Source organism: Triturus cristatus, chromosome 9 (genome assembly GCF_964204655.1).
Source record: "Triturus cristatus chromosome 9, aTriCri1.1, whole genome shotgun sequence".
Classification (NCBI taxonomy): Eukaryota; Metazoa; Chordata; class Amphibia; order Caudata; family Salamandridae; genus Triturus; species Triturus cristatus.
In genome coordinates this window covers 1,058,602,604-1,058,627,278 of record NC_140592.1, presented here as the reverse complement: position 1 = coordinate 1,058,627,278, position 24,675 = coordinate 1,058,602,604, and the positions used below count along the sequence as shown (strand labels likewise).

At 43.9% G+C, this 24,675-nt stretch overlaps 2 protein-coding genes across 4 annotated transcripts in view; one reads left to right on the top strand and one right to left on the bottom strand.

Annotated features, from left to right (window-relative positions):
• The window catches only part of TOGARAM1 (TOG array regulator of axonemal microtubules 1), an 846,610-nt gene that overhangs the window by 413,267 nt on the left and 408,668 nt on the right, over positions 1-24,675 (top strand). For both annotated transcript variants that reach the window (XR_014968891.1, XM_085626936.1), the window contains exon 12: positions 13,870-13,998. Coding sequence is in view for 1 of the 2 variants with exons in the window: in XM_085626936.1 (XP_085483062.1) it covers positions 13,870-13,998 (129 nt within the window). In the remaining variant the exon portion in view is untranslated. The remainder of the gene's footprint in view (positions 1-13,869; positions 13,999-24,675) is intronic.
• The window catches only part of LOC146799375 (endogenous retrovirus group 3 member 1 Env polyprotein-like), a 149,782-nt gene continuing 139,100 nt past the window's right edge, over positions 13,994-24,675 (bottom strand). Inside the window, exons 3-4 of one of the 2 annotated variants that reach the window (XM_085626937.1) lie at positions 20,220-20,411; positions 13,994-18,147 (exon numbers count right to left, since the gene is read on the bottom strand). In XM_085626937.1, the coding sequence (XP_085483063.1) occupies positions 17,459-18,147; positions 20,220-20,238 (708 nt within the window). In that variant the 5' untranslated portion in view covers positions 20,239-20,411 and the 3' untranslated portion in view covers positions 13,994-17,458. Of the gene's footprint in view, positions 18,148-20,219; positions 20,493-24,675 lie in introns of those variants that run through there. The other variant, XM_085626938.1, reaches the window with a different exon arrangement.

The window sequence follows — 24,675 nt, the reverse complement described above, 5'->3', positions numbered from 1 at the left end:
CACCTGTGTAATCTCTAGGTGCCCAGATGCTAATCCTTGGATTGAAGGGTATGGGTGCCCTCTCCTCCCTAGGGGATAGTAGGGGGGCGGGAGGTTATTGTCAACCTCCTCTGCTTCCCCTTCCTCATCTGACTGGCCATCACCATGTTCAGATGGGTGGTCCTTAGCATACTCAGCCAAGAGCTCCCGGAGCCCTAGTTTGGTTGGATGCAGGCCCGTTGGTAAATTTTTAAGTTTGCATAGGGACCTTAATTCCTTGAAAGACAAGGGTAAGTAAGGTGTGAGGTCGAGCTCCTCCACCAGGTCCATGATATTATTGTCACTAACAGCTGGGTTTGTTTGAGTCATTCTAACCTGACAGTTGTAATCCTCTACCCTGACTATAGTGACTTTTATTTTTCTAAAATTCTAATGGGACTTAAGCAAGGCCCTAGCAAGACTTTTAGTAATTTTGGAAAAGACCAATCCGAATTCTAAAGGCAATTTTAAGAGTTCTGTCGTGTGATCAGATGGTAACCAAGTAGTCCAACAAATGCAAGTTTGTATCCCACCGCTGATCCACCAATGTGAGAAAGTGGCTTAGTATATACTATTCCTTAATAGGCACAGGGTGTTAAGAGTCCACAGCCCCAAGGGTTTGACAGAGGCTAAAGTTGGATATAACCTTACTCTCTAAAGCGGTAGCTTGGTCGAGCAGTAAGGCAGTATCAGAGGAAGGTGTAAAGCATTTGTTGTACACACTCAGTCAGCAAATGGTCTCACACAATCAATAACTGAACTCTAGGCCAATGGTTTATATATAAAAAATATATGCTTGTTTTATTTTAGAACCAACACTTGGATTTAAAGTATACTTTCTCAGAATGAGATGTTTCATATAAATACTTTTGCAATATGCAATTGACTTTTGTAAACAGTTACAAGTGGTTGCAATAGGCAACTCTATTTTAAACACAACAATGCATTGAGCTCAATGGGAATTTCAAGTTATTTGCAACAGATTACTTTTTGGATTACTTTTGGAATTCCAGGACTGGATCCTACATTCAGTCCTGGGTCAGTACTCAGAATCAAGTGATGAAAGTCGACTTAATTACTGTAATGATTTTTAAACAATATTTAGCTATTTTAAAAGTTGACACTTAGAAAATATTTCAAAGAAAACAATCAATGATTCCCTATGGAAGAAAATTCAAGTTGCAGGTACAGTATGTTCTCGTTACTTTTGTAATCCAGTACTGGGTGCCTAGACTCAGTACTGGGACCTTTATCCAAAACAGGTAAGTAATTACGTTTTCAGAAATTATACGATTTTTAAAGAATATTTAAAGATTGCAGACATTGACACTTAGAAGAAATTTCACAGAAAAACAGTCAATGATTTCCTACGGAAGAAAATTGGGTTACGGGTAAGTACAGTTGTAAGTATTTTTCAGAGTCAGTGCTGGGCACCAAGATCCAGCACTGGGAGCTCACCTAAGAGCAGGTGAGTAATTTCGTTTTCATTACTCGGCTGATTTTTGGTGAATATTTTAAGATTTGAAAAGTCCACACTTGGAAGAAATTTCAGGAAAAAGCCAGTCAATGTTACCCTATGAGGAAAAGTGAGTTATCGGTTTAAGGGTAAGTACTCGACTGGCAGAGTTGAGGCTCTGGGCATAGACTCAGGGGTCCCCCAGGGTCAGTTAGGTACAGCTGGTTCACCCTCAGCGACTCTAGGGCGGCCGGGTGCAGAGAGAGTTAGGCCCAATGTTATCCTATGAGGGATAGGGGGGCCTTGGTTGGTGGCTGCTGACTGGCAAGACACGCGGCTGTGGGAGCTGGGCTCCTGGTCACTTACTCAGGGCAAGTGGGGAAGTAGGTAGGTGTAGAGGTTTCACTGCCAGGGCCACTCGGGCGGCTGGGTGCAGGGTGCTTTTGAGCCTTGGGGCGCTCAATTGATTTCAATGGGAAATCTCCGGTTTGGAAAAAGACTGCAAGCTCGGTGACGAGGATTCTTCAGGTGCCACCACCACTTCGAGAGGTAAGTTGGGTAGTTGGAGGATAGGTAGGTACCCCGGGATTGGGCACAGGGGGCCGCGGGGCGCCGCGTGCAGGGGTGCCTTTTGGTGTCGGGAAATCTTACCCTCTGTTGATCGTGGTTGGGGGGGCACCTTGTTCTGAGGCTGCAGGCTCCTTCAGGAGGGTCAAGGGAGGTCCTTGGGTGCCGGACTCGGGGTCACAGTCGCCGTGGGGTCGTCCTCGTGGTCTTTGTCCACTCCGGCACTGGCCAGGCTTGGCTGGTGCAGAGTGTGCTGGGTTCGCGGTTCCGGTCTGCTGCCAGGGAGTAGAGGTAGGTTTTGAGTAGAGCCTCTACTCATGGGAGTCCCAGGGGCTTAGAGCTAAAAGGTAGCCAGGTCCTCCGGGGTTTGTGAGGTTGCTGACCACAAGAGATGCCGGGTTGGAGCAGGAGCAGGTTCGAGGGTCGACAGGCCGGTAGGGCTGGGGCCAAAGCAGTTGGTGTCTTCCTCTTCTTAGCAGCTGCAGGGCAGGTCTTCTTTCTTCTTGCTCTTCTTTGTAGTTTGGAATCTGGAATCTGGGGAAGGAAGGTTCAGGGTGCCCCTAAATACTAGATTTAGGGGCGTTACAGGTAGGTGTAGGGCAGGGACCACTGGGTCCCTGTCCTGGGGTGGGTACACCACCTATCCTGCCTCTCTCTTGTGGGAGGGGGGCAGTAGCCTAGTCCTGATAGGGTAGGGCTCCCCATATTCAAGATGGCGAGAGCCCGGAGATGTGCTTCACCTCGCCTCCCCCACCTGAGGGGTGGGGTTGGCAGGCTGGCACATCCCCTGTCCTTATTTGGGGTTTCCGGCCAAAGCTTCCCGCTAGAGTGGGGGCTTGCAGTGGCCTGGGGAAGCTCACAGAGGCGGCATGCCTTTGAAGCTTTCCCCCTGCCCATCCTGGGTGAGGAGATTTAGCACCTCGCCCAGGATGTGCATTGTTGCAGGCCCAGGAGAGCAGGGGCTCTCCTACCAAGGGGTCCAGCAACATGTCTGCTGTGTGGCAGCCTAGGCAGCCTCAGAGCAGACGTGGATTGTAGGTTAGGTTAACGGGGGCATCTCTAAGATGCCCTCTGTGGTGCTTGGTACATTAAATCCCACACTGGCATCAATGTGGGTTTAATGTGCTGAGAAGTTTGATACCAAACTTCTCAGTCTTCATTGTTGCCATTATGGTGCTGTGGAGCTCGTTTGAGACGAGCTCTCAGCACCATGTACTCTTAAATGGCAGCACTGCACTTACAGTGCTCAGGAATGGACCTGGACACTGTAGGGGCACAGGGCTCCTGCTCCTGTGCCCACAACATTGGCATAAGGCACCCAGCTAGAGGGGTGGCTGATGTATGCCATGGCAGTGTAGGTGATGGGCATGGCACACAGGGATGTGTGTCATGTCGACTTTGTTTTTGTCTTGCACCCAAACACTCAGCCTGCAAAGGCAGTGTGCGTGTGTGAGGGTACAGGGCTCTAAGGGTGGCACAATGAGTGCTGCAGCCCTTAGAGGCCTTCCCTGGTCACAAGGCCCTGGGTACCTAGGGTACCATTTACCAGGGGCTGACATGTGGCCAGGCTTTGCCAATTTGGGTTTTGTTTGTTTTAGGGAAGGAACATAGGCCCTGGGCACCTGATTGGCAGGAGTCCAGGGCACACTCAGTCAAAGTACATTCAGCATTTCAGCAAAAAGTGGGGGCATACCATGCAAGAAAGATGGCACTTTCTCACACTCACCCATTCATTTAAATAAGCACACTGGTGGGTAATATTCTGGGGCCAATCCTATTATTATATTGCGGGGTCTCTGCAGCACTGGGGATCTTAATCTCACATGTAAATTAGGCGCGGGAGGGCACAGAGATGTTTCGCAGACTAGGAGATCGACACCTCCCCGGGTATTGTTTACGAATTGTTCGGGGGGCTTCGTGGCCAACTCAAGACCGAGGATCGGCAACCTCCGCGGCTTTATTTAAATATAGAGGGTGGGCCTCGCCAGTCCTTGAAGCCTCGGTGGTCCTAGGCAGTGCCTTATTGGTTCTGTAATCACACGGGCAGTACTCATGGTGTTATAAAGTGATACACTCGTGGAACTCTTGCCGTTGTACAATTACCCAGGCTTCATTTATGTAATAGTCTGTTGGTTTATATTTGGTAGGTGCACCGGAAAATTAAACAAAATTTCCCTTGTAACCTACTATGAACCTCCGATTTTCACAATAAACTACAGACAAGTGTTGTCAGAAAAAGAAGACCCATACACTCAGTTATTTATTGGTAAAAAAAAAATAACTTTTATTAACACAGCACAAATAAATGGAAATGTAACTTTATTAGAACAACAGTAAAACATGAAAGAAGTGGGTGGGACTCCTCCGGAAGCAGCGAACATAACCTGCAAGACAAACAAGAAACATAAGTATGTGTGCCATGTCTAAGAGAAAAAGAAAGGTAGTGAGAATGAACGGAGGAAAGTGTGAATGGGACAGAGAGCGAGTGGGTGGAAGGGAGAGGGGGAGGGAGAGTGAAAAGAACAGAGGGAGGAGGAGACAGAGTGCCGGCCTACTGCACCCAGCCCTCACTGTTCACCTCCCGTCACCAGTGTGTCTGAGACGCTGGGGTCTGCGAGAAAGAGTGTGGTCCAGCAAGTCCTTAAAATGAAACGGAGATATGAATGAGGCCAGAGATTACATTATTATCTATGGTAACATCGCTTGCCTGCACCTGTGCACCCAGGCTGCTGCACCCCAGCCCCTTCCCCCGCACTGTGCTCAATTGCAGCTCCTGCGCGTCGAGGCTTTACTGCTCACCTGCCACAACCGGTGTGTCCAAGGACGTACCGGTGGGAGCGCCAACTCCAGGGTGCCGCTATCAGGGTGGCCCAGCAGGTCTCCGGTCGGGGACGGTGTCTTGATACCACGGAGGAAGGCGTCAGAATGCCCAGGGCATCATCACTGGGTGAGCACCCGCTCCGCCCATTTTGGCGCCACTAACCCAGTGTCTGAAAAGGGAGAAAAAATATAATGTTGGAAACGTCTTGAGGTAAATGAAGGTTTCTTTCAACGTTAATAGAGAACACCAGTTGAGTGCATCCTTCCTTCTTGAAGTACGATCTTCGAACTGTTAGTGGTAATCGTGGTTCAAAGAGGCGTTGGAGTGCACGAGAATACACAAGGTTAAATAATATGTTATGCCAACGTTCACATACAAAGGAACAGGGCGCATGCTAGAAGTATAATATGCGTGTGTAATGCAGTGGCGCAAGCCTGTGTGCATGTACACTTAGTAAGCAGCTCACTACAGTGCCCCAAAAGCCAACGCCACGTGTCTGTAGGGCAGCGCTGCCTGCTGGCTCAGGCTTACAGTACGGTCCAGCAGGTCCTGAAAATGAGACAGAGATGTGACTGAATGTGGTCAGAGAACACGTTATTAAGCAGGGCAATATCGCTTGTTTGTACCTGCGCACCCAGGCTGATGCACCCCACCCCTCCCGCAGCATCGCGCTCAATTGCAGCCCCTGTTCACCCAGGCCCCACTGCTCACCTGCTGTCATTGTTGTGTGTCCAAACACGACGGGCAGCACTGTTCACAATTCAGGTGCAGTGTTGATTGCGACGATGGTCTATGCCTCATGGATCCCTTTTTTTTATTGCACATTGTGATATGCGAGCTGGATGCGGCAATATCAGCTGAGGCAGTGTAGAAGAACTGGAACATGTGGCATCGTTGTTATCCTATTTATACGTACGCAAAGTGGGCTGGGCTTGCGTACGCCAGGCGAGCGTAGGGGTGTGAATAATAGTTCCGGGGACCTGGGCATTGTTCAGTTCCTGCCTGGCCAGGAAGTATACTTATGTGTGTTTCTGTTGCAGTTTTGACGTCGCAGAATGCACAATTTACATTAATGTAGCATGTACCGGGAGGGCGGCAACTATCGCTAATGAGATGCTGTTCGAAAACATTGAATGGCCAACATCACATGTCGTTGTCAAGGTTGTGGATATGCGCAGACACTCATGTGAATGGTGTGCGGTATTATTGAAAGTGTTGCTATCGCGAAGCGCACACATGTGAATGTGCTCGGATGGAGGGAGGATCAGCAGTGAGGCTATGTCATAAATAGTGATTTTCATTATAGTTCAGCATGCATGCCGTACGTGAATCTGAATGTCTCACATATGACACACTACTATACTGGTAAAGCCTGACAGCAGAGAAAACAGCAATACAAATGTACACATTACTGTTTACTATTTGTCACATGTGATCTAGGATGTGCACTCTGCCGAAAGACAGCACAATAATGTGCACACACACACAAACCAGGGGCATCGTGTAACGCACATTTGATTTTTCATGTAACGTTTGAGATGCATGGTGATCACACGTGGAAGGCTAATGTACAAACCATGAATATTGATCAAGATGATCGTTGCATGTTGTGTGTAGTAGAAGATGTGTGTACACAGCAAAACAACTTTTCAAAAAAGCTCTCTAAGCAGAAGGGGTGTGTCATCAAACGCTATAGAGAGAATGACTAAAATGGGTGGGGTCCTCGAACTGATAAAATGGGAAATGTTATGAACTAATCAAATGATTTTTTTAAGGTCACATGGCAATCGCGGATCGAGAGCGCAAGGATACCGCACCCGACAAGATTTTGAGAAAATATATTTATTATAATATAAGTTTATTACAGTTAGAAATATATAAATGTTTAAAATATTTTAGATCATCGCTTGCTCTCATATACAGTTTAAAGTTATTTAGATATAGTTTTGAGACATAAAAAAAAACGAGGGAATGGCGTACCCGGCGCGACACCATACGTCTATGACGTATCACAGGGCCTGGCAGCGTGCACTCGTCGCATACGCAACGCGCTGCGGGCGCGACCTCATACGTACATGACGTAACGCGTGGCTTGGTACAGCGTACCCGTCGGATACCTTTGTAGCAGCTGGCACAAACTCATACGTATATGATGTTACTCGGGACGCTGTGCCACGAATCCGTCAGATACGAAATGCGCATCCTTTACGAGTTTAGCAATATTGCGGATAGGATTCGCGTGGTGATGGAGCTTGGTACACTACCGGTATGGTAGTGCAGTTTTCTCAAAAAAAGTATAATAGAGTTGCAAAATATTACAAACAAAATAGAAAAAATATAGGTTTTATAAACATTAAAATATGAATTTAACATTTAAAAAACCTTCGAAATTCACTGAAAAAAACCATAGGTTTTACAGACGTTATAGTTAGGAATTAGCATTTAAAAAACCTTCGAAATTCACTAAAAAAACCACTGAAAACACACAAAATGGCGGCCGACACTTCCTGATTTCGACCGATTCGAATGTTGACTGTCATGAATCCACCAATCAGAATTACGCTCGCGCACGGTGCACGGCTATAGATATGTATGTGCTTTTAAATGCAATTTTCTCAGGAACTACTGAACAGATTGACACCATATATGCAAAAGGCACATGCCTGACCTGAGGACTACCTCTTTGCCAAATTTCAAGTAATTCTGTTCAGCCGTTCGGGCTGTACCTTCGACTAAAGGTCCTATGGGAAAATGCATGGGGAAAACGCGTTTTAGGACCCCCCTTTTTTCTCGGCCCCCGCTTGACGAATCCCCCCGAGACTTTCAGGGTAGGAGCTGAGCGGAGCGCCCCATTAGTTTTGAAAATTTCGCGAAGATTCGTCAAGCGACGCCAAAGTTATTCAAAATAGAATTTTGAGATTTCCTATGGAAACACGGTCCTAACTATAACTATCTACTGGCGACCGCCAGTAGATATTTTATATATATATATATATATATATATATATATATATATATATATATATATATATATATTCACTGAAAAAACCATAGTTGGACATTTGACTCATATAAAACCAGAGAAATTCGCCTGTTATAGTTAGTTGAGCTAACTATAACTCGCACGCCCGCAGTGCACTGCTGATGATGTCACATATTACATCACTCATGACATGGTCAGTGACATCACTGATGACATCTCAAATTACATCACTGATGACATCATCCAGTGAACGCATGTTTCTGTAAAGTTTCAATATTTTTCATATATATCTATGCCAAGGTGTATTGAAGAATGGATGCATTTACAAGTGCCTGAAGGGATTATTTAGTAGGTGTGTGACTGACAGTATAAGTGAGTGATTGAACATGTCTTACTGAATGCATGGGTTAGTGACTACACTGTGTGAAAGTCTGTATTAGTCTCTCAGTTGGTATATATATATATATATATATATATATATATATATATATATATATATATATATATATATATATATATATATATATATAATGTACTTCAGGTTTCCTCCAACTGATATTTGAATGAAATCAGGAAGGGTAGTTGGAGCAATGCATTCCAAGATATGGCTTTTTAAGCACAAAGGATGTTTGGGTTTCGTTTTTATCTTGGAAAATTGACCTCTTTGAAAGTTTTACTTGGAATATGTTTTTATTCTGGGAGCTGTAGTTTACTACAGCGTAGTTGTGGACATGTGACCGTCGGTCAGTGGACTACCACCAATGGGAGTGACTTTGGGTGACTAATGGTGAGGGTGGAGCCATATCTTGCTTACAGCTGCATCTGAGGAAGGCCTCACAGGCCGAAATGCATTATGCACTTGCTGTTTTATTAAAAGATCTCCCGACGTTCTCCCCGTGTGGCCTCTACTTCTTCCTTGTGGAGTGGAATGCTGTGGATATATATATATATATATATATATATATATATATATATATATATATATATATATATATATATATATATATATATATATATATATATATATATATATACATATATATATATATATATATATATACATATATATATATATATATATATATATATATATATATATATATATATATATATATATATATATACATATATATATATATTATGTACTTCAGGTTTCCTCCAACTGATATTTGAATGAAATCAGGAAGGGTAGTTGGAGCAATGCATTCCAAGATATGGCTTTTTAAGCACAAAGGATGTTTGGGTTTCGTTTTTATCTTGGAAAATTGACCTCTTTGAAAGTTTTACTTGGAATATGTTTTTATTCAAATTGTTATTCCCCACCTGTCCATTCTCTGTGTTTTGGGTCTTTTCCCGCTCTAGCTTGAATGGTTTCTGTATTATATATTCAGAATTCCTGTTTCTCTGTGAATAGAGGGGAACAGTCCTTCACCCTTCTTTTGCAGGCTCCCCCAATCTCGGACCTGACTGATCTAGCTGCACCTTATGCCTTCCAGCTAACTTGAACATCTTAGAAGTTAGGATATTCCCTCCTGCTGTGTGTTCTGCCAACAGCCTATTCTTCAGGGCTTTCCAGGCAACATCTTCCTATCTTCAGTATGCTGCAGACTTTTTCCTAAATAGTGTTTTTACGGGTGCTCTTACTGTATGCCGTGGAGCCTTTGTGTCCAATACATTGTTCAGATAAATTGCTAATTTTCATCAAAATTGCCAATTCAACAGTTAGGTTGCACAATTGCTTTTCTTAGAGTAACTTTTTCAAATAATTGCTTTGTACACAGGATTAAACACAGGATTAAATACAGGATCAAAGACAGTAAAGCCACAGTATGTTTGTAGCATCTGCTTTGGCCACACTCATTTGTTTTACAGTAAAAGTATTTATGGTTTTGCTAATGCACAATCATATTTTTTTTTCCTTACTCTCCACAAAATGTGCTGCCATTGAAGAGCATACTGAGTAAATTTGCTTTGACAATGGACCAAAACTCAAATGATCGAGTTAAAGGGCTTTACGGACTGGCTCCAATTCAACCTGTCTTATTGCCACGCCACTTGTATCCTGAGTTACTCTGATAGCTAGATTGAATATCAGGACTACCTTCATCAGGTTTGACTACCACGGCCACCCCACCTCCTTAGCTGCTTGTAGAAGAAAGTATTTTTACACTTCCCTCTGTGGAGCTAAAAGTATGACCTCAGCTGTGCATAGGTGTAGAAATACATATATAGACGTAGAAATATTTTAAATCTTTAGCAGGTGCAACATTCCCTGAGAAATACTGATGGCAAGGCAACTATATTAAATTTTCTGTAGTTTCAAAAACATGTATATTCAACTCCTTTCAAAATTTGTAATGTTCATTAGCTATCCAGTAGATTAGGCATGCAAGTTAAAAAGGTATCAAACAGCAAGAGTTCAGAAGAAAGAAGGAACTTCTGTCGCAAATGCGAAAGTCTCCTTTAGTTTTGTAGTCACTGCTAGGATGTACTAGCTCAATATATTTTTTTTAATGTATTTTATTGTTTTGCAAAATAACATAAGAAAAAAACATACACACAATAATCACACACCACACCCACAGTTCCATTGCAGTATATATTGCACCAATCACAGCTTGCGCGGTACATCGGATCATTGTGAGCATTCGAGGCCTGGTCCGGGTGCCAAACTGCCTCAATATTGATCAAAGTAGCTATACACTTTCCTCCTGCAAAAATGTCATCTTCAACTAGTTCAAGTGAATTTAGTCTTAAAGTTTAGGGGTATCTTGAATTGATGGCGGAAGCTCCTTTCTGGCATGAGATGAATGCTGAGATTTAGTCCTCATTATGACCTTTTTGGCATGGTCATCAAACTTCTGTGGCAATGGCATCACAATGAGCAGGCAGGCTGCAAAATCTAGAGTTTTCCACATTGCTGGTTAACATTTTTCACCCTATACATGCAGTATCAACTTTGGTCAACAATACAGTGCTCGCAGGGTAGGCTTTTGACAAACAGTATTCTTGAAGATATAGCCCCAAAGTTGGGTCCATCTTCAGAAATAACATTTACTATTCTTCCAATCCCAGATCCTCCCACACCCACAATACCTTTACAGGAATTTTCTACCAACGACAGAGGGACATTTCAGGGATTTGTTGTGCAGAACTGACATGGTTTAGATGGTGGTCCCAGACAGAATTGAAGCTTGTGGAAGTAGTGTTGAAGGGTCACTCTAAATTATGCAGCTCCTTTGAATCCATAACTGTCAGTATCTGCTCCACCTCCGATGTCACGGTCTGGGGATTCCATCCCACTCTCCATACCCCCCTCACCAGGAACTACAGGGTGCAGAGTAGTAACCCCTGGTGCAAGGACTTTGCTCAATGCACAAACAGGAATAAGAAATCCAGTTGAACTGCATCCCATATGCAGCTCACCGAGCAATACAATATTTTGCAGGTGTTTTTTTTTTATCATGATAAGTTCCTTTAGATGAGCCCAGGGACACAGTAGAACTCAAAACCCTATTTCGTAAATGAATAATACACTCATAATAGCACTGAGAAACACAGGATAAATCTTTAAAATGTTTTTTTCTAAAAACCCAAGTCTAGTGCCTAAGATATAAATGCTAGCCACACAGAATAAGACACTAAATGCAGCAATGCATGACATAGCCAGTGAAAAAATATGAACATTCCTAACAGTGTTAGTAAGCTCCTAACACTCTATTGTTACTTCTCAATGCTATGCTAACATTTAGCAGAAAATAGCAGGCCGGTCAATCAGGTTTCTGAAGATGGATTGCACTGCATACCTTCTCTCTGTAAAAAATAGTTGTGTAGCTATTGTCTATCACAGCCTTGCGCGGAATGATAAGCAGTGCCAGGCTGAAGGCCACATCTTTGCACAGCTCCTGGAGCAGCCTCGGATTGGGAGTGGTTGTTGGTGCAAACTGGCATGACCTCTGGCTTGATAGTTCTGTTGCATAACTCTTTCTGATAGTAAGAGATAAGACTCAGCAGGCAAGCATATGATAAAAATAGGAGAGGTTTGATCAGAGCATGTCACCGTATTCACAACACACGTTTCAAAGTTGTAGCAAGTAGCTGCTTCGCCATTGAAAGCATTGCATTTTTCCGCATTCTGATTGAGACCAGGATACAGTGAAGAGGGATGTCTGCCAGTTTTTGATGGCTAAGCATCTGCTATGTTTTGGTAAATGTTCTGTTAGTTCACTCCGCTATATAAGCACCTTTTGTTATTAATGTTTGACAATACAAAATAACAAATACAAGCCTCTTTCCCTTTTCTATCCCGCCTCCTACCCGTCTCTATACAAATAACTGAATAACATATCCACAGCTCAAATTACTTCATATTTCACTATACTAATTTTCAACACTAATCCTTTGATGGGTTCCGGAGTAGCGTGCTACTAGCCAGAAAAGCGCTTCAACACCCCATCAGGGGTAACAAGCGCTATATAAATGCAAACTTTTCTTCCCCTTCTATCCCTCCACTATCCTTCTCACTCCAAATAACTGACTAATATCCACCACTCAAATTACTTTCATATTTCACCATACTAATTCAACACTAATCCTTTATGGGTTTCCAGAGTAGCGTGCTACTGGCCAAAAAAAAGTGCTTCAATACCCCATCAGGGGTAACAATTGCTATAGAAATACAAACCTTTTTTCCTCTTCTATCCTTCTGCTCTACTTCCGAATCCAAATAACTGACAAACCTATCAACCACTTAAAATTACTTTCATATTTCACTATACTAATTTAACACTAATCATCTATGGCTCCCGGAGTAGCATGCTACTCACCGAAAAAGTGCCTCAACGCCTTGTCAGGGGTAGTAAGCACTATATAAGTGCAATTACAATACAATACCTATTGTAAACATTGCACAGTGGAGCCTACCAGAATAATAGAATCTGAAGAAAATATTGTGGCTTAAAAGCATATGGGCGTCTAGATTTTCTGTTGTCCTCTTCAGAGCCTAATTCCAAACTGTTGATGACACTGTTGGGTGTTTTTCTTTTAGGGACTCTTCTGAATACATCCATAAGGTCCTCATACAGTGGAGCACTTTTAGAGAGGTATTTAAATATTTTTGAAAAAACGTTACATTGGTTTCAAGCAGAATATGGAAGGTCCAATTGTACTCCATTGGGTGTTCTTGAATAATATCAAACATACATATGTTAGACTGAAAAATATGTCTATTGCATGATTTAATTAAACACCAAACATATAATATAAAATTGTTTAGGGCATAACAGAGATTCCACAGTTCCCTTGATTCCTGTTTTTGTATTCCCCTGTAACCTTATAAGGATGGCTGTCCCATTCTGTTTTGAACCATTCTTCGCTCCAAACATGAAAGTTGAGTAAAGCTAACCAAAACTCCATACTTTTTGAATGAAAAAGATCTCCCTGTTTGATGAAATTGCTCAAAATAGCCATGTAATACGGTTACTTAGCCTGTAAGTAAAAACAAATCACATGTTCACAGTCTCTTGCAGAAATGGAAATAAACCTCTTAACCCTAAATCAACCTGCTGTGAAATGTTAGGCAGTGAATCTGTCTGAAGTAATTGACACAAGCAAAGAACAATGAGCCTTTCATTTTATTATGTTTTTAAACAGTTGCGAGCTCTCCATAAAAACAATACATATTTAAATGCAGTTTTTACACACAACAGACTAACCTTATAAAAGGTAAATATTAGTAACAAGTTGAAATCTAAATCTATTAAGCATCAATCGCTACTTTACATGGTCTATATGTAGTATCTAATTTCTCTGGGTGTCTTATCGATACTGATGATAGAAAGCATTAAGCATAGGCTGTTTCAGAGAACTAATGACATTAGTTTTTAAGAATGTAAAGTCCAACCCCAGTTAATGGTAAAGCAGGACATGTTTTGTTGTCCTATTTAGGATAGATTAGTAGTGTAATGAGATATTTTTTTATTGAGTTTAAGTGTTTTAGTTTGTCCATCTTTGTGTTTCTCTCAGGTTTAATTGTCAGCGGAGATGTAATAATGAAATCAAAACATCAGTCCTTGGGTTTAGGAAATGCCTCTTTCAGTACACCTCCATTAAAACGAGCTTCAAGCATGAAAGCGACCATATTGCCAAATTCAGGTATGCCTCTATAGTAGCTCAAGTTGAATACGCAGTAAAGTTTATGACGCCGCATTGTTACATGGAAATGTTCTATCAACTACAAAGCTTTTTACTGTAATGTTGCTGTGTATCACATAACTATGTGAGAGAAATGTGGGTATTGTTTTATCAGCATGTTCTATTTAACAAAATATGGATACATGTATGTAGTTGTATGCGTTTATCGGTTTAAATGTCACATTTGTTCGAGGGAGAGTTTTAACTTATGTTGCACAGGGGACCTTCACTGAATGATTGAAGGAGTGATTTAGGGGCAAAAGGGGCACCTTAACTTGAGGCGGGTACCTGGAAACGCTCGCTCTAAAAATGAAGAAAACAGATATGTGAGCCATGGAAACTAAGCCAAAAGGATTAACAGATTTATTTAGAAGGTGCAACTTCAAGAAACTTCAAGAGAAAGGCATAAAAATACAAAATACAGAATATAGTGACTTCGCATTCACAGAAAGTCACATGAATCTGAAGGCATTTCTGCATGAAAGCATTGAACTGTTTGAGAGAGAGATAGACTAAACCTCAGACACATCTTCAAATACGCTATGAAAACAGTCTGAATCAAGATAATTTCTCTCAGAATGCACAACACATTTGATCTGAAATTCTGGGAATACTCACGTCTAAAGAGAGCAGCCCTGCAATTACAATATAAACATTTCAAATGTAAACAAGCATTGACATAGCCAATAGGTCTCGCCTTTGGGACCTTATAAATATTTAGTTATGCAGCACAATATCCTTGGTGCAACAACATCAACTGTTGCATGTCTAAACACTTATAAGGTCCCAAAGGCGAGAAATATTGGCTATGCCAATGCTTGTTTAGTTTGTGATTTGGCTGGATTAACTAGTTGACACAGTGCAATCATTATACGTCTTCACAAAAGTTAGCGCATAAACTTTTCGTTTCAAACTGATCTGAGTGCTCCTGAAATAGACCCTTACCTCAAATTGTTGCTAGCCAGAAGCTACTTTATTTTCATAGCAAAACAACGATTTACCTTCTTGGCTGGGGAATTAAGAATTTCTCCCTTGTGTTATGACACTGCTGTGCTTTTTTTAGAGCTGTACTACACAGATGCTGTAGTGAATGGCCTTGTGCAGCTGGGGCTGGTGACATATGCAATGAAAGGCCAACATAGCCGTATATTGTAGCTAAAGTGCATTTCACTCAGTAGATGGATAGGTGAAGATAATTTTAACAAACGGAAGAGTAAGGGTTCGTAAAGCGCGTGACCTTAAAGCTTAAAGAGATGTTCAACTGAGAGCCGGCTGTGTAAGAACTGCACACCTGGTACAAGGCTGGTTGTTATGCACTACAATAATTCACTGTGTTTAAAAGCAATAAAAAAAATGGTGTAATGGTTCTTATTTAATGCACTGACTGTATAAAAAGGTGTTGGATATTAAACTGGGAGTGTACACATCAATATGGAAAAATACCTATGGCAGTAAAGGCAGTTCTTGATAGATATGCTCTGAGGAAGGCATGTATTGGGCGTGCAAAAGAAAAAAAAACTAGTGAGCAACAAAGCATGCCACATCGCTTGAATTATTGTTTTTTAAAGCCAGCATGCAGTAAGCAGCTGAGAGTCTGGATCACAGCTTTTTATCAGGAGGCACGTTTGTCTTTAAAACTAATCTCTTTTGTGAAACGACCTCTCTCATGATGTAAACAAAGTTGCATTTTGCTGAAGTGGGATACACAGAAGCCGAGTCGCCAAGGGCTGTTCGCTACAGCGCCTGCACAAGATGATGTCCGTGCTACAAATTCTCCAATGTTCCAGAGCGATACCAGCGCAAAGCCAGTTGTTCTCTTAATGCTGTCCCCACACAAACCAGACGGCGGATAGCTTCCATGCTGCAACTACACCCTAAACCACGAGCAAAGTAAAACAAGCATTGGCCGTGCGGCCGTAAAAGTAACGTTGCGCGGCCGTAAAAGCGAAAGTCATCGCGATCGCTCTGAAAGCGAAAGTCATCGCGATGACGCGCTAAAGCATGAGTTTTCAAAGTGCTGCTGAAGGCTAGCGGTTCACGCATGCACAGCTCGCGTGAACGCAAGAGCTAGGCCAGCCAGCAGCACTTTGAAAACTCACCTCCAAAATGTCTCTCCGAGCCAGCGCATGCGCTGGGCTCAGCGAGACCTAAAAAGGAGAAAACAATAGTTAAACATAACATAGCAGATACAGCATTTCATATGATAGACTATAAGTAAAATAGAACAGTGCACTTAAGTAAAATAGAATCAGAGCTCTTGGGGAAAACCTACACAGTCTGCCACCTACATACAGACAGGGAGGTAGTCCGCCGAGAACTGTGTGGGCTTCCTTTTTATACTTTTTAAGGCTATGAGAAGCGCCTACAGTAACGTCATCTCACGCCACTTTTACCTACGTCACTTATAGCATGGTTTGCACATTTATCAGAAGTGTCGTGTCTATCCTAATAAATGCGGAACGTAGACTAGGTGAAAAGTTATATTCTCAGGCCAAGCGCTCGTCGTAAATTGCATAGGGCAAGCAGATAATATGTAATGCAAAGGAATAAAATATATATATCTAGATATGTGTCTGGGTCGCCACATTCATCACCCTGGTCTGACGGTTGTTGCGGTGGGAACTTCTCTATTCTCATGTTCAGACCCAGGATGTGATGTGCTATATGTCAACAGAATAGAGAGACAGTGAACTCTGCACCAGTGAACTTCGCACACGGGTAGGGTGGGGGCTCTATAGTTTGGAGCAGGAGGCCTTGCAGAGAGAGGCTGGCTGTGATTTTTGGTCATTTAAGCCTAGTGCCTGCTGTTCAGTAAAGATGGGTGCAGAACTTTGATCAACTTAACAAAAGGCCTACAAATTAGGCTGGCAGGGCCTACGTCAGGGTTCATGCTTTGCTGAGTGACAAGGATGGCCCAGGGTATTGGTTATATGGTAAAACCGGACCCTCTCTCATTTCCCTCCTCTTGTTCATTTTTGAACACCATTCGTGCAGCATATCTGCCAGGGTGTGTCATCAAGGAGTGGCTGTTTGTAGTTTATATTTAGGTCAGTTCTTAATGCCCCATTGTGTCCCCCCAATTGGTCAGTCATTGCCTCATATGGATGCACCACGTCTCTCCCCGAGGGAAGTGGGGGGCTACTAGGCACCTGATAGTGGCGATCAAGAGGGACCTGTGATGTGCTAGAGTCAGGGATGGTGAGCTCCTCTGAATTTAACATAGCCATCTCCTCCCCATTTCCCCGCCTCCTGCATATTCCTGAGTATGTTTCGGTATCTGCATAGTTCATCCCAACTGCCTTAGAGCTGAATCTTGTTACACAATGGATTAGGACCTGTGTAACACAACACACTAACAACAACACACAAAAAATAGGCATTATACATTTCAGTACCGCAGACAGCCATGAAGGCATCCAATCTAAGTTGAGCCAATTAGAAAAAACGTCTGCCTTAGCACCTCCCTCCCCAAATTGTCCAAGTCCTCAATGGCCTTTGTAAGCGTGCCATTGTCTGCGTCATTGGCCAAGATGAACGTGCAGCAGGATTTCCCAATTCTGTCGCATACTCCACCATTCATTGCAGTTAACTGATCTAGAACATATCGGTGTTCCAGAACCATAAGTCTCAAAGGTCGTAGTTCTTCTTTTACGGCGTTGAACCCATCAGAGGTGTTGTTGATGAGTTGCATGAGTTTGTATCGGGTCACTTGAAGCCAGCGGGCATTTGCTTTAGTCTGGAACAGTGGGATAGCGCCCCCGAAGAAAAGTTCAGCGTCGTTGAAATGGCGGAATTCTTGTGGAATCTCGCGAAAGGGGCCATCTGAGAAATAGTGCTTGATGCCCCTTCTTTGGTGGTGGAGTAGGGTGATATCGCCTGTCATCGGGTGGGCATGAATGTGGGAAATGTTCACTGCTGGTACGACCAGATGCAGTTCATGCATTGTAACCATGGTACAGATTCCATTCCAGTGGGGAGGCAGCTGCAGATAAATATGTTCTCCGCAGGCCCAATAGATGTCCATGAGGCTGGAGGTGCCATACTGTAGGTCCAATTTAAAAATGGTGTTGCTGCAGTTAGTGTTTCGGCCCACGGGAACTGTGCCGTTACCTAGGAAGCAAAGAAGAGGAGAATTTAGCTTGTATGCTCTCTTTGGTTTGTAAGTCGTGTCCTGATTGAAGGTGTGTCTTCTAGTTTCTTGTGCCCATGTCTCAGCGCATTCTTCCCCAATGTTCCTGTCAATATCATGTTTATGCTCTGCTCCTGTAATCGGGCGTCCTAAGGAGTCTGCCTTACATATTAAGTCATGTGGGCCATTCCATTTGCTGTTAAAATAAATATTGGCCATTAGGCACAGTGTTGGTCTCCACTGACAAGGGCAGTTGGCCAACCGTATGGTTGACTGCATCATGGTGATTTGAGTGGCATTGTGATGGAGGTGTGACGAAGGTGAAGTACGCTAATGTCTTAAAGTTCTGTTCCCAAACTTGTATTATGTGCATAGGCACTCTCATGCTATGGTAAACTTCCATTCCCCTTTCATACTCCAGTGGATCAGTAACAACTGTGAATGTAACATAGTTGTTATCCCATTCTGTAGTGTTTACAAATGCATCGTCTATTTCGGCCGACTGAAGCTAAATCTGACCATGTATACGGCAAAGAAACAGGTGGAGAAGACATTTGGCGGTGGGTGGTGGGACTTCTCTTAGAAAAATCAGTTTATCTGCGCCTACAGCGTGGGGAATGTGGGAGCACACAAAGGAGGACTCATTTGTAACTTTCTTCCCAACTTCCATCATGTCCCTATACTACATGTTATCTAATAGTGCGTTATAGAACCCATTTTTTTTTTTAAAACAAACTTTATTGCAAGTTTATTACGACAAGACAAAATACAATACATTACAGTGATCACTGCAGGGTGGGACATACCTAAACAAATCTCTCTCCCCAGGGCCCCTGTCAAGCCCCCCTGATCAGGTTCCAGTATATCGGTACCCCTCTATCATCCCCTCGATAAGACAGGGCCGTTCCTAGATCTCTCCATGCTTCTACCCCGCTCGGCGGCTGTGGTATCGAGGTCCCCAGGAGGAGCGCCCCCCCCCCCCCCATCCCATAACCCTCGTACTAGTCTGCCAGTCCTCCCCCACTGCATTAGTGTCGAGTTAGGCACGGCCTAAAATCCCATCCAGAGCATCCTGGTCAACAGTGTCCTACTAGGCCTCACTAGAGGTCTCCGCAAGAAATAACAAATTAACTCAACCCCCTCCGCCCGCCCCCGACCTCTCCAACTCCCCCCACCCCGTCAGACATGTCGCTCCCTCCGCTACCTTCCAGTGTCACTGATGAGCCCCTCTGATTGGTCCACTGCTATCATACCGCCCGAGGGCTAATGAACAGAGGTAGCCACTGAAACCTCGCCGTCCCCCAACCCCCGCAGCCCCCTCGGGAAGGGCAAGTCGACCCCACGTGTGATAGTGCGTTATAGAACCCATGATCCCCTGCTGACTTGTCAGGGCGCTGGGAGTGAAATTCAGGCATAGAGTGCTGGTCGAAAGTGTAAACAACTGGGTTTTGGAGATCACTGACCCAGTCTGAGACTGGCGGGGCCTGCGCTTTCTTTCGTTGGGTATGTAACGTATACCTGACCGGCGCTTGCTTGCGTTGTGTACTCAATTTATATCTAATACTTCGTCTATTTTTGTGGGATAGTTTAGGGGTATCTGGCACAGGGGGATTAAGGGTGAGATCAAGTACCATGTCCCATTCTGTATGGTTGGCAGGGGGTGTGGAACGTGTCAGTGTGGGGGGTACATGGGAGTCATAGCTACTATTGGTGCTTCTCTCAGTTCGCTTGTTACCAGGAAGTGTCTTGGACGTGGGGTGCACTGTGGTGGTGGCAGTTCTAATCTTGCTGGCAGCACACTTCTCTCTTTCTGATAGTACTGCAAGCCAGTGGAATATAGCAATTGCGACAACAAATATAACAAAGAAAATGATGACAACTGTACATATCTTTTTGAATGAGAGTTCTGTATGAGGGGTGCGTCTGTTACTACGTCTCAGTCCATAGACCACAATGCGATCTCCATACTCTTATTCTTGGATAGTCAGTGGAAACATGATACCCTCCTCTTGCTCATCATTTAGATTTTGGATGGTGCCGGGTGGATCCTCACATGGCTCCGATGTATCCATGCTTTCCTCTCAGCTATTCGGACAGCAGTGGGTGAAGAGTCCACGACTTCAAAGGGTCTGTCGAACTTGAGGTCTCTCCACTTTCGGACTGCTTTCTTTACAAAGATCTGTGACCCAGGGCAGCTAGGTGGAAGTTCATCAGAAATGGGACCCTTCTTCTTTGTCTTTGATATCTGAATAGAAAGTAACTTTGCAGCACGAGTTAGAGCACACAAATAATCAAACAGTTCAGCTTTCACAATCTCAGAAGAAGTCTCAGTGTCTACTTTGGGTCTGGTGGAGGGAACTACCACATTCATTGATCTGCCAGTGACAAGCTGGTGAGGTGTGACGTGATGATCGGAACTGGGAGTGTTTCTGAGTGCAAACAGAGCAATGGGAAGGCAATAGAGCCATTTCTTTCCAATTGTGGCACTTATTTTGCCTATTTTAGCTTTGAGCAGCCCGTTGAGGCGCTCACAAATACCATTGCTTTGTGGGTGATAGGCTGAAATCAACTTATTTTTAATTCCCAACATTGTGGTAATTATGTCAAACATATATCGTTTGAAAAATGTCTGCCATTGTCACAACGAATGGCGTCATGCCAGTCCCATCGTGAGATGACCTCACGAAGCATAAAAGTATCTGCGGCCTTTGCGTCACAATGGACACATGGTCCAGCCTCAATCCACCGTGAAAATGGGCATACTACCACAATGAGGTATCGGTAATTCTGGCACCTGTCAATCATGTCTACATAGTCAATGTGGAGCGCTCTAAAAGGACCTTTGGGCCTTAGTATTGTTGAAACAACTGTTTATCACAGTTGGGTTAGGTGAATACTGCTGACAAATGAGGCACTGATGAACAAAGAGTTGTATCTGCTCATATTCGTTGGGGATGAATCACTCTCTCTGCAAAGGCGTGGACATGTTATCACGAGGAGCATGTGTAGGAAGGTGTAACTGAGTGAGTGATATTTGCAATAGAGCCTGTGGCATGACAGGCTTTCCTGTCATTGTCTGCCTATAAATGAAATCTGAAGCGTCCTGTTGCACTCCCCTCTTCTTCCACAACTCTTTTTCTACAGGTGGGGCACTCTCCTGTATCTCTCGGAGGTGCAGTTGTGCAATGTGATCATATTGCAGTGTATCATGAATAGTGTATGGAATTGTTGGATCAGGGGTATCTGAGAGTGGTGAATCACCTGTGTCATCAACTGTATTTTGTGTATCTTCCTGTACTGCTAAGGGTGCATCATGGGCAAGCAGGATGGGGGCACAGTGATATTGTGTTGATGCTGTGTATGGTGATGGTGCAGGCCAGGGCCCTCTGGCGGCTGCTTTGGCAGCCCAATCTGCCAGGGCATTACCTCTAGAAACGAAATCTTGGGCATTTGTGTGTGCAGCACACTTTACCACAGCTACTTCTGCTGGCAATGTCAATTAATCTATTAGCTCTTCAAGTAACTGTTTGTGCATCACAGGTGTGCCATCTGTTTTGAGGAAGCCACGCCTTTTTCATCTCAAGATGCTGGAATGTGTTGTTGTGGTGACATATGCAGAATCGGAATACACCATGTTTGAGGGCTGCAATCAGTGCTATTAATTCTGCTGCTTGTGCTGAGTAATGTGATGGCAATGTTATCTGCTGTACAATGTCTAGAGTCGGAGGAGCCATTCTGTTGTGCTCTGACCACTGCAGCTCCTGTGTATCTTATCCCTGTCTCTTGATCAATGGTAGAAGAACCATCAACAAAGTAAATTGCACTGTCTGGTAATGGATCCTCCTTTGCTGTTCCTGACTCATCTGGACAGTATGTGGCACAATCATGAGTGTCTTCATCTGTGTTGGCAATGGGATGGGCAAAGAACATGGCTGGGTTTACAGTGTGACATTTAACAACTTTTAAAGATGGTAATGAGAGTATGACTTCGTAGCCTGACACTCTTTGTGTGGTAAGGGTTGTTTTAGCTTTTTGTATTATCGCAAAGACAGCATGCTCAGTGTACAGTGTCAGAGGGGAACCTATAACTATGGGGGTGCTTTTTTCAACCGCAAACGCTGCGGTCGATAAAGCTTGTTCACAGGGATAGTGGCCCTTCATTACGGAGTCTAACATGCCACTGGAGTATGCAATTGGTTTGTGGCCCATGGGGTACTTTTGGGTGAGGATTGCTGTCATGACCTGTCCATTACAGTGAGTGAGCAGATATAATTATTTTGTGTAGTTAGGAGAGCCTAGCACTGGTGCATTTGTAATCTCATCTTTCAATTTTACAAAGGCTGATGTCATTTCAGGTGTCCAGTCAATCTTATTATGTCTGTCTTTAGCCATTTTGACAGCTTTTAGGAGTGGTGCAGTGATGGTAGAATAGTCAAAGACCCATTGTCTCACGTAGTTCACTAGTCCTAGGAACTTTTGCCTGTCTTTGACTGTTTGTGGTTCTGGAGTGTTTCTTATTACCTCTACTCTTCCTGGGGTAACTCTTCTCCCTGATGCTGAAATCAGTTGACCTAAGTACTGTACTTCTTCCTGACAGTATTGCAGTTTTTGTTTGTCTACTTTGTATCCTCTCTGTGCTAGTGTTGTAAGCAGAGCAATTGTATCCTGCTGGCACTGCTGCTCTGTGATACTACAGAGGAGTATGTCATCGACATATTGTAGCAGGGTGCTGTCACATTGGAAATTTGACAAATCATCTTTGACAACTCTGTTGAACACGCTGGGGGACTCACAATAACCTTGTGGTAACCTTTTATACGCAGTGCTTAATTTGTAAAATATGAAGTGCAGGTGCTCAAATGTTTAGAGGCCACACCTACTTTTCTCCGGCTCCACCCATTTCCCCCTGGCTCCACCCACTTACTCTATTCGCTCCACCCACACCCTCAACTGGCACTGGTAAAAGTCAGATGTAATACAAGGTACAAACACCTGTTGGTAACAATTCAGGGAAATGGTGGAAACAGTAACATGACTATTGCACCAACGAGAGGGTGAAAAAAATAAACCAGTGTGCACTAAAGGAAGTAGTAATGCCGAGGCATATACATGCATTAGATAGAGGGGCGAAGGCTGATGTAGTAATAAAAAATATTACACTAAGAGGCATCGGGTGAGGTGCAACAAACAGGAAATAAGGACATTCTCAAAACTGTGGACCAACAGCACCAATGAAACGTACCAGAACTTTAAGCAGACTGTCTCGAGAGTACAGTAACCATTACTTCCCCGTTCCAAGTTTCACAGCAGACCCGTCCCCTCTCACCCAGACAAATGAGTAGCTTACTAATGCGTTAATGATCAGCAAATTGCTGCTCTCCATGTTCAATGTAGCTTGTGTCTCCCCGCGACCCCCACCGGGCCCTTAGCACACATCCTGTCCTGGGACTGTCATCTGAAAGCAATTGTACATCACTGTACTCTGCTTCTGAGGGCTGAGTGGACTCGGACACAGCTGCTGCTTGCCACGGTGCTGCATAATGGAATGCAGATGGCGGGAATGAGGTGCATCGGCAGAGCTATCATTTGGACTCAAAACGGGAATATTCAGGGCAAGGCACCAGGAAGTCACGGTTAAATTGAATAGGCAGAGCGCTGTACGTGGAATCTAGTAATGGAATAAACCGAAGGCCTCTGGGGCAGGGTGGACCGTGGAGGTGCATTGGTGGGTCTAAGCTTGGACACTGAAATGACGCGGCAGAGCTGACAAGAAGTCGGGAGCACAGGAAGGTCTGTGTGTAGTCTCCAGATTAGAAAAGGGTGCCTAGGGGCAAAGACTGGGGTGCAATAGAGCACAATGTTTGGCTGCCAGTGGCAATTTAATGGTGAAAGGAATCTTCGAGCACCTTGTGGGCCGCCAGCACTGCGTTAGAGGGGGTAAGGTGGGGAAGAGGGTCGCTGTAATGTGACTAAAGTACACTATTACCCGAGCTGAGTCAGTGTAGTCTCCAGTGCACTGTGATGTGATTGCTAGAGCTGTGATGGGATACAGTTCTGGAATAAAGACGCTGCAGGATACAAAGAGGTGCACCAGCAGAGCTGTGCATGACCTTTAGGAAAAGAAAAATCAGGTGGGGAAAGGGAGATGTTGGGGCGCACTTATAGAAAGAACTGGGGGTGAGTATCGAGACGAATGGAACGCCAGTCTTTTCTGAAGTGAGGGCAAATTGTTTAACTATTCTTCCATAAATTGTCAAGAGTGGTGGGATATCTGTTTGGAATCCAACATCACGCGTTTGTGGCAGCTTAAATGCCTCCTGTAAGCGTTTGTTGTAAAACCCCTTTGGAGCTGCTGTATGCCACGCTCAGAGGCGCAACTAGAGCCAAATTTCGGGGGGTGGGGCTGAGAAAACATTTCGGGGGGGGGGGGGGGGGGGCTGAATCTTTTAAGCCATAGGCAGAGTGGAGCTGCAGGGGCTCTTAGAAGGGGTGAAACAACAGCAAGGCCT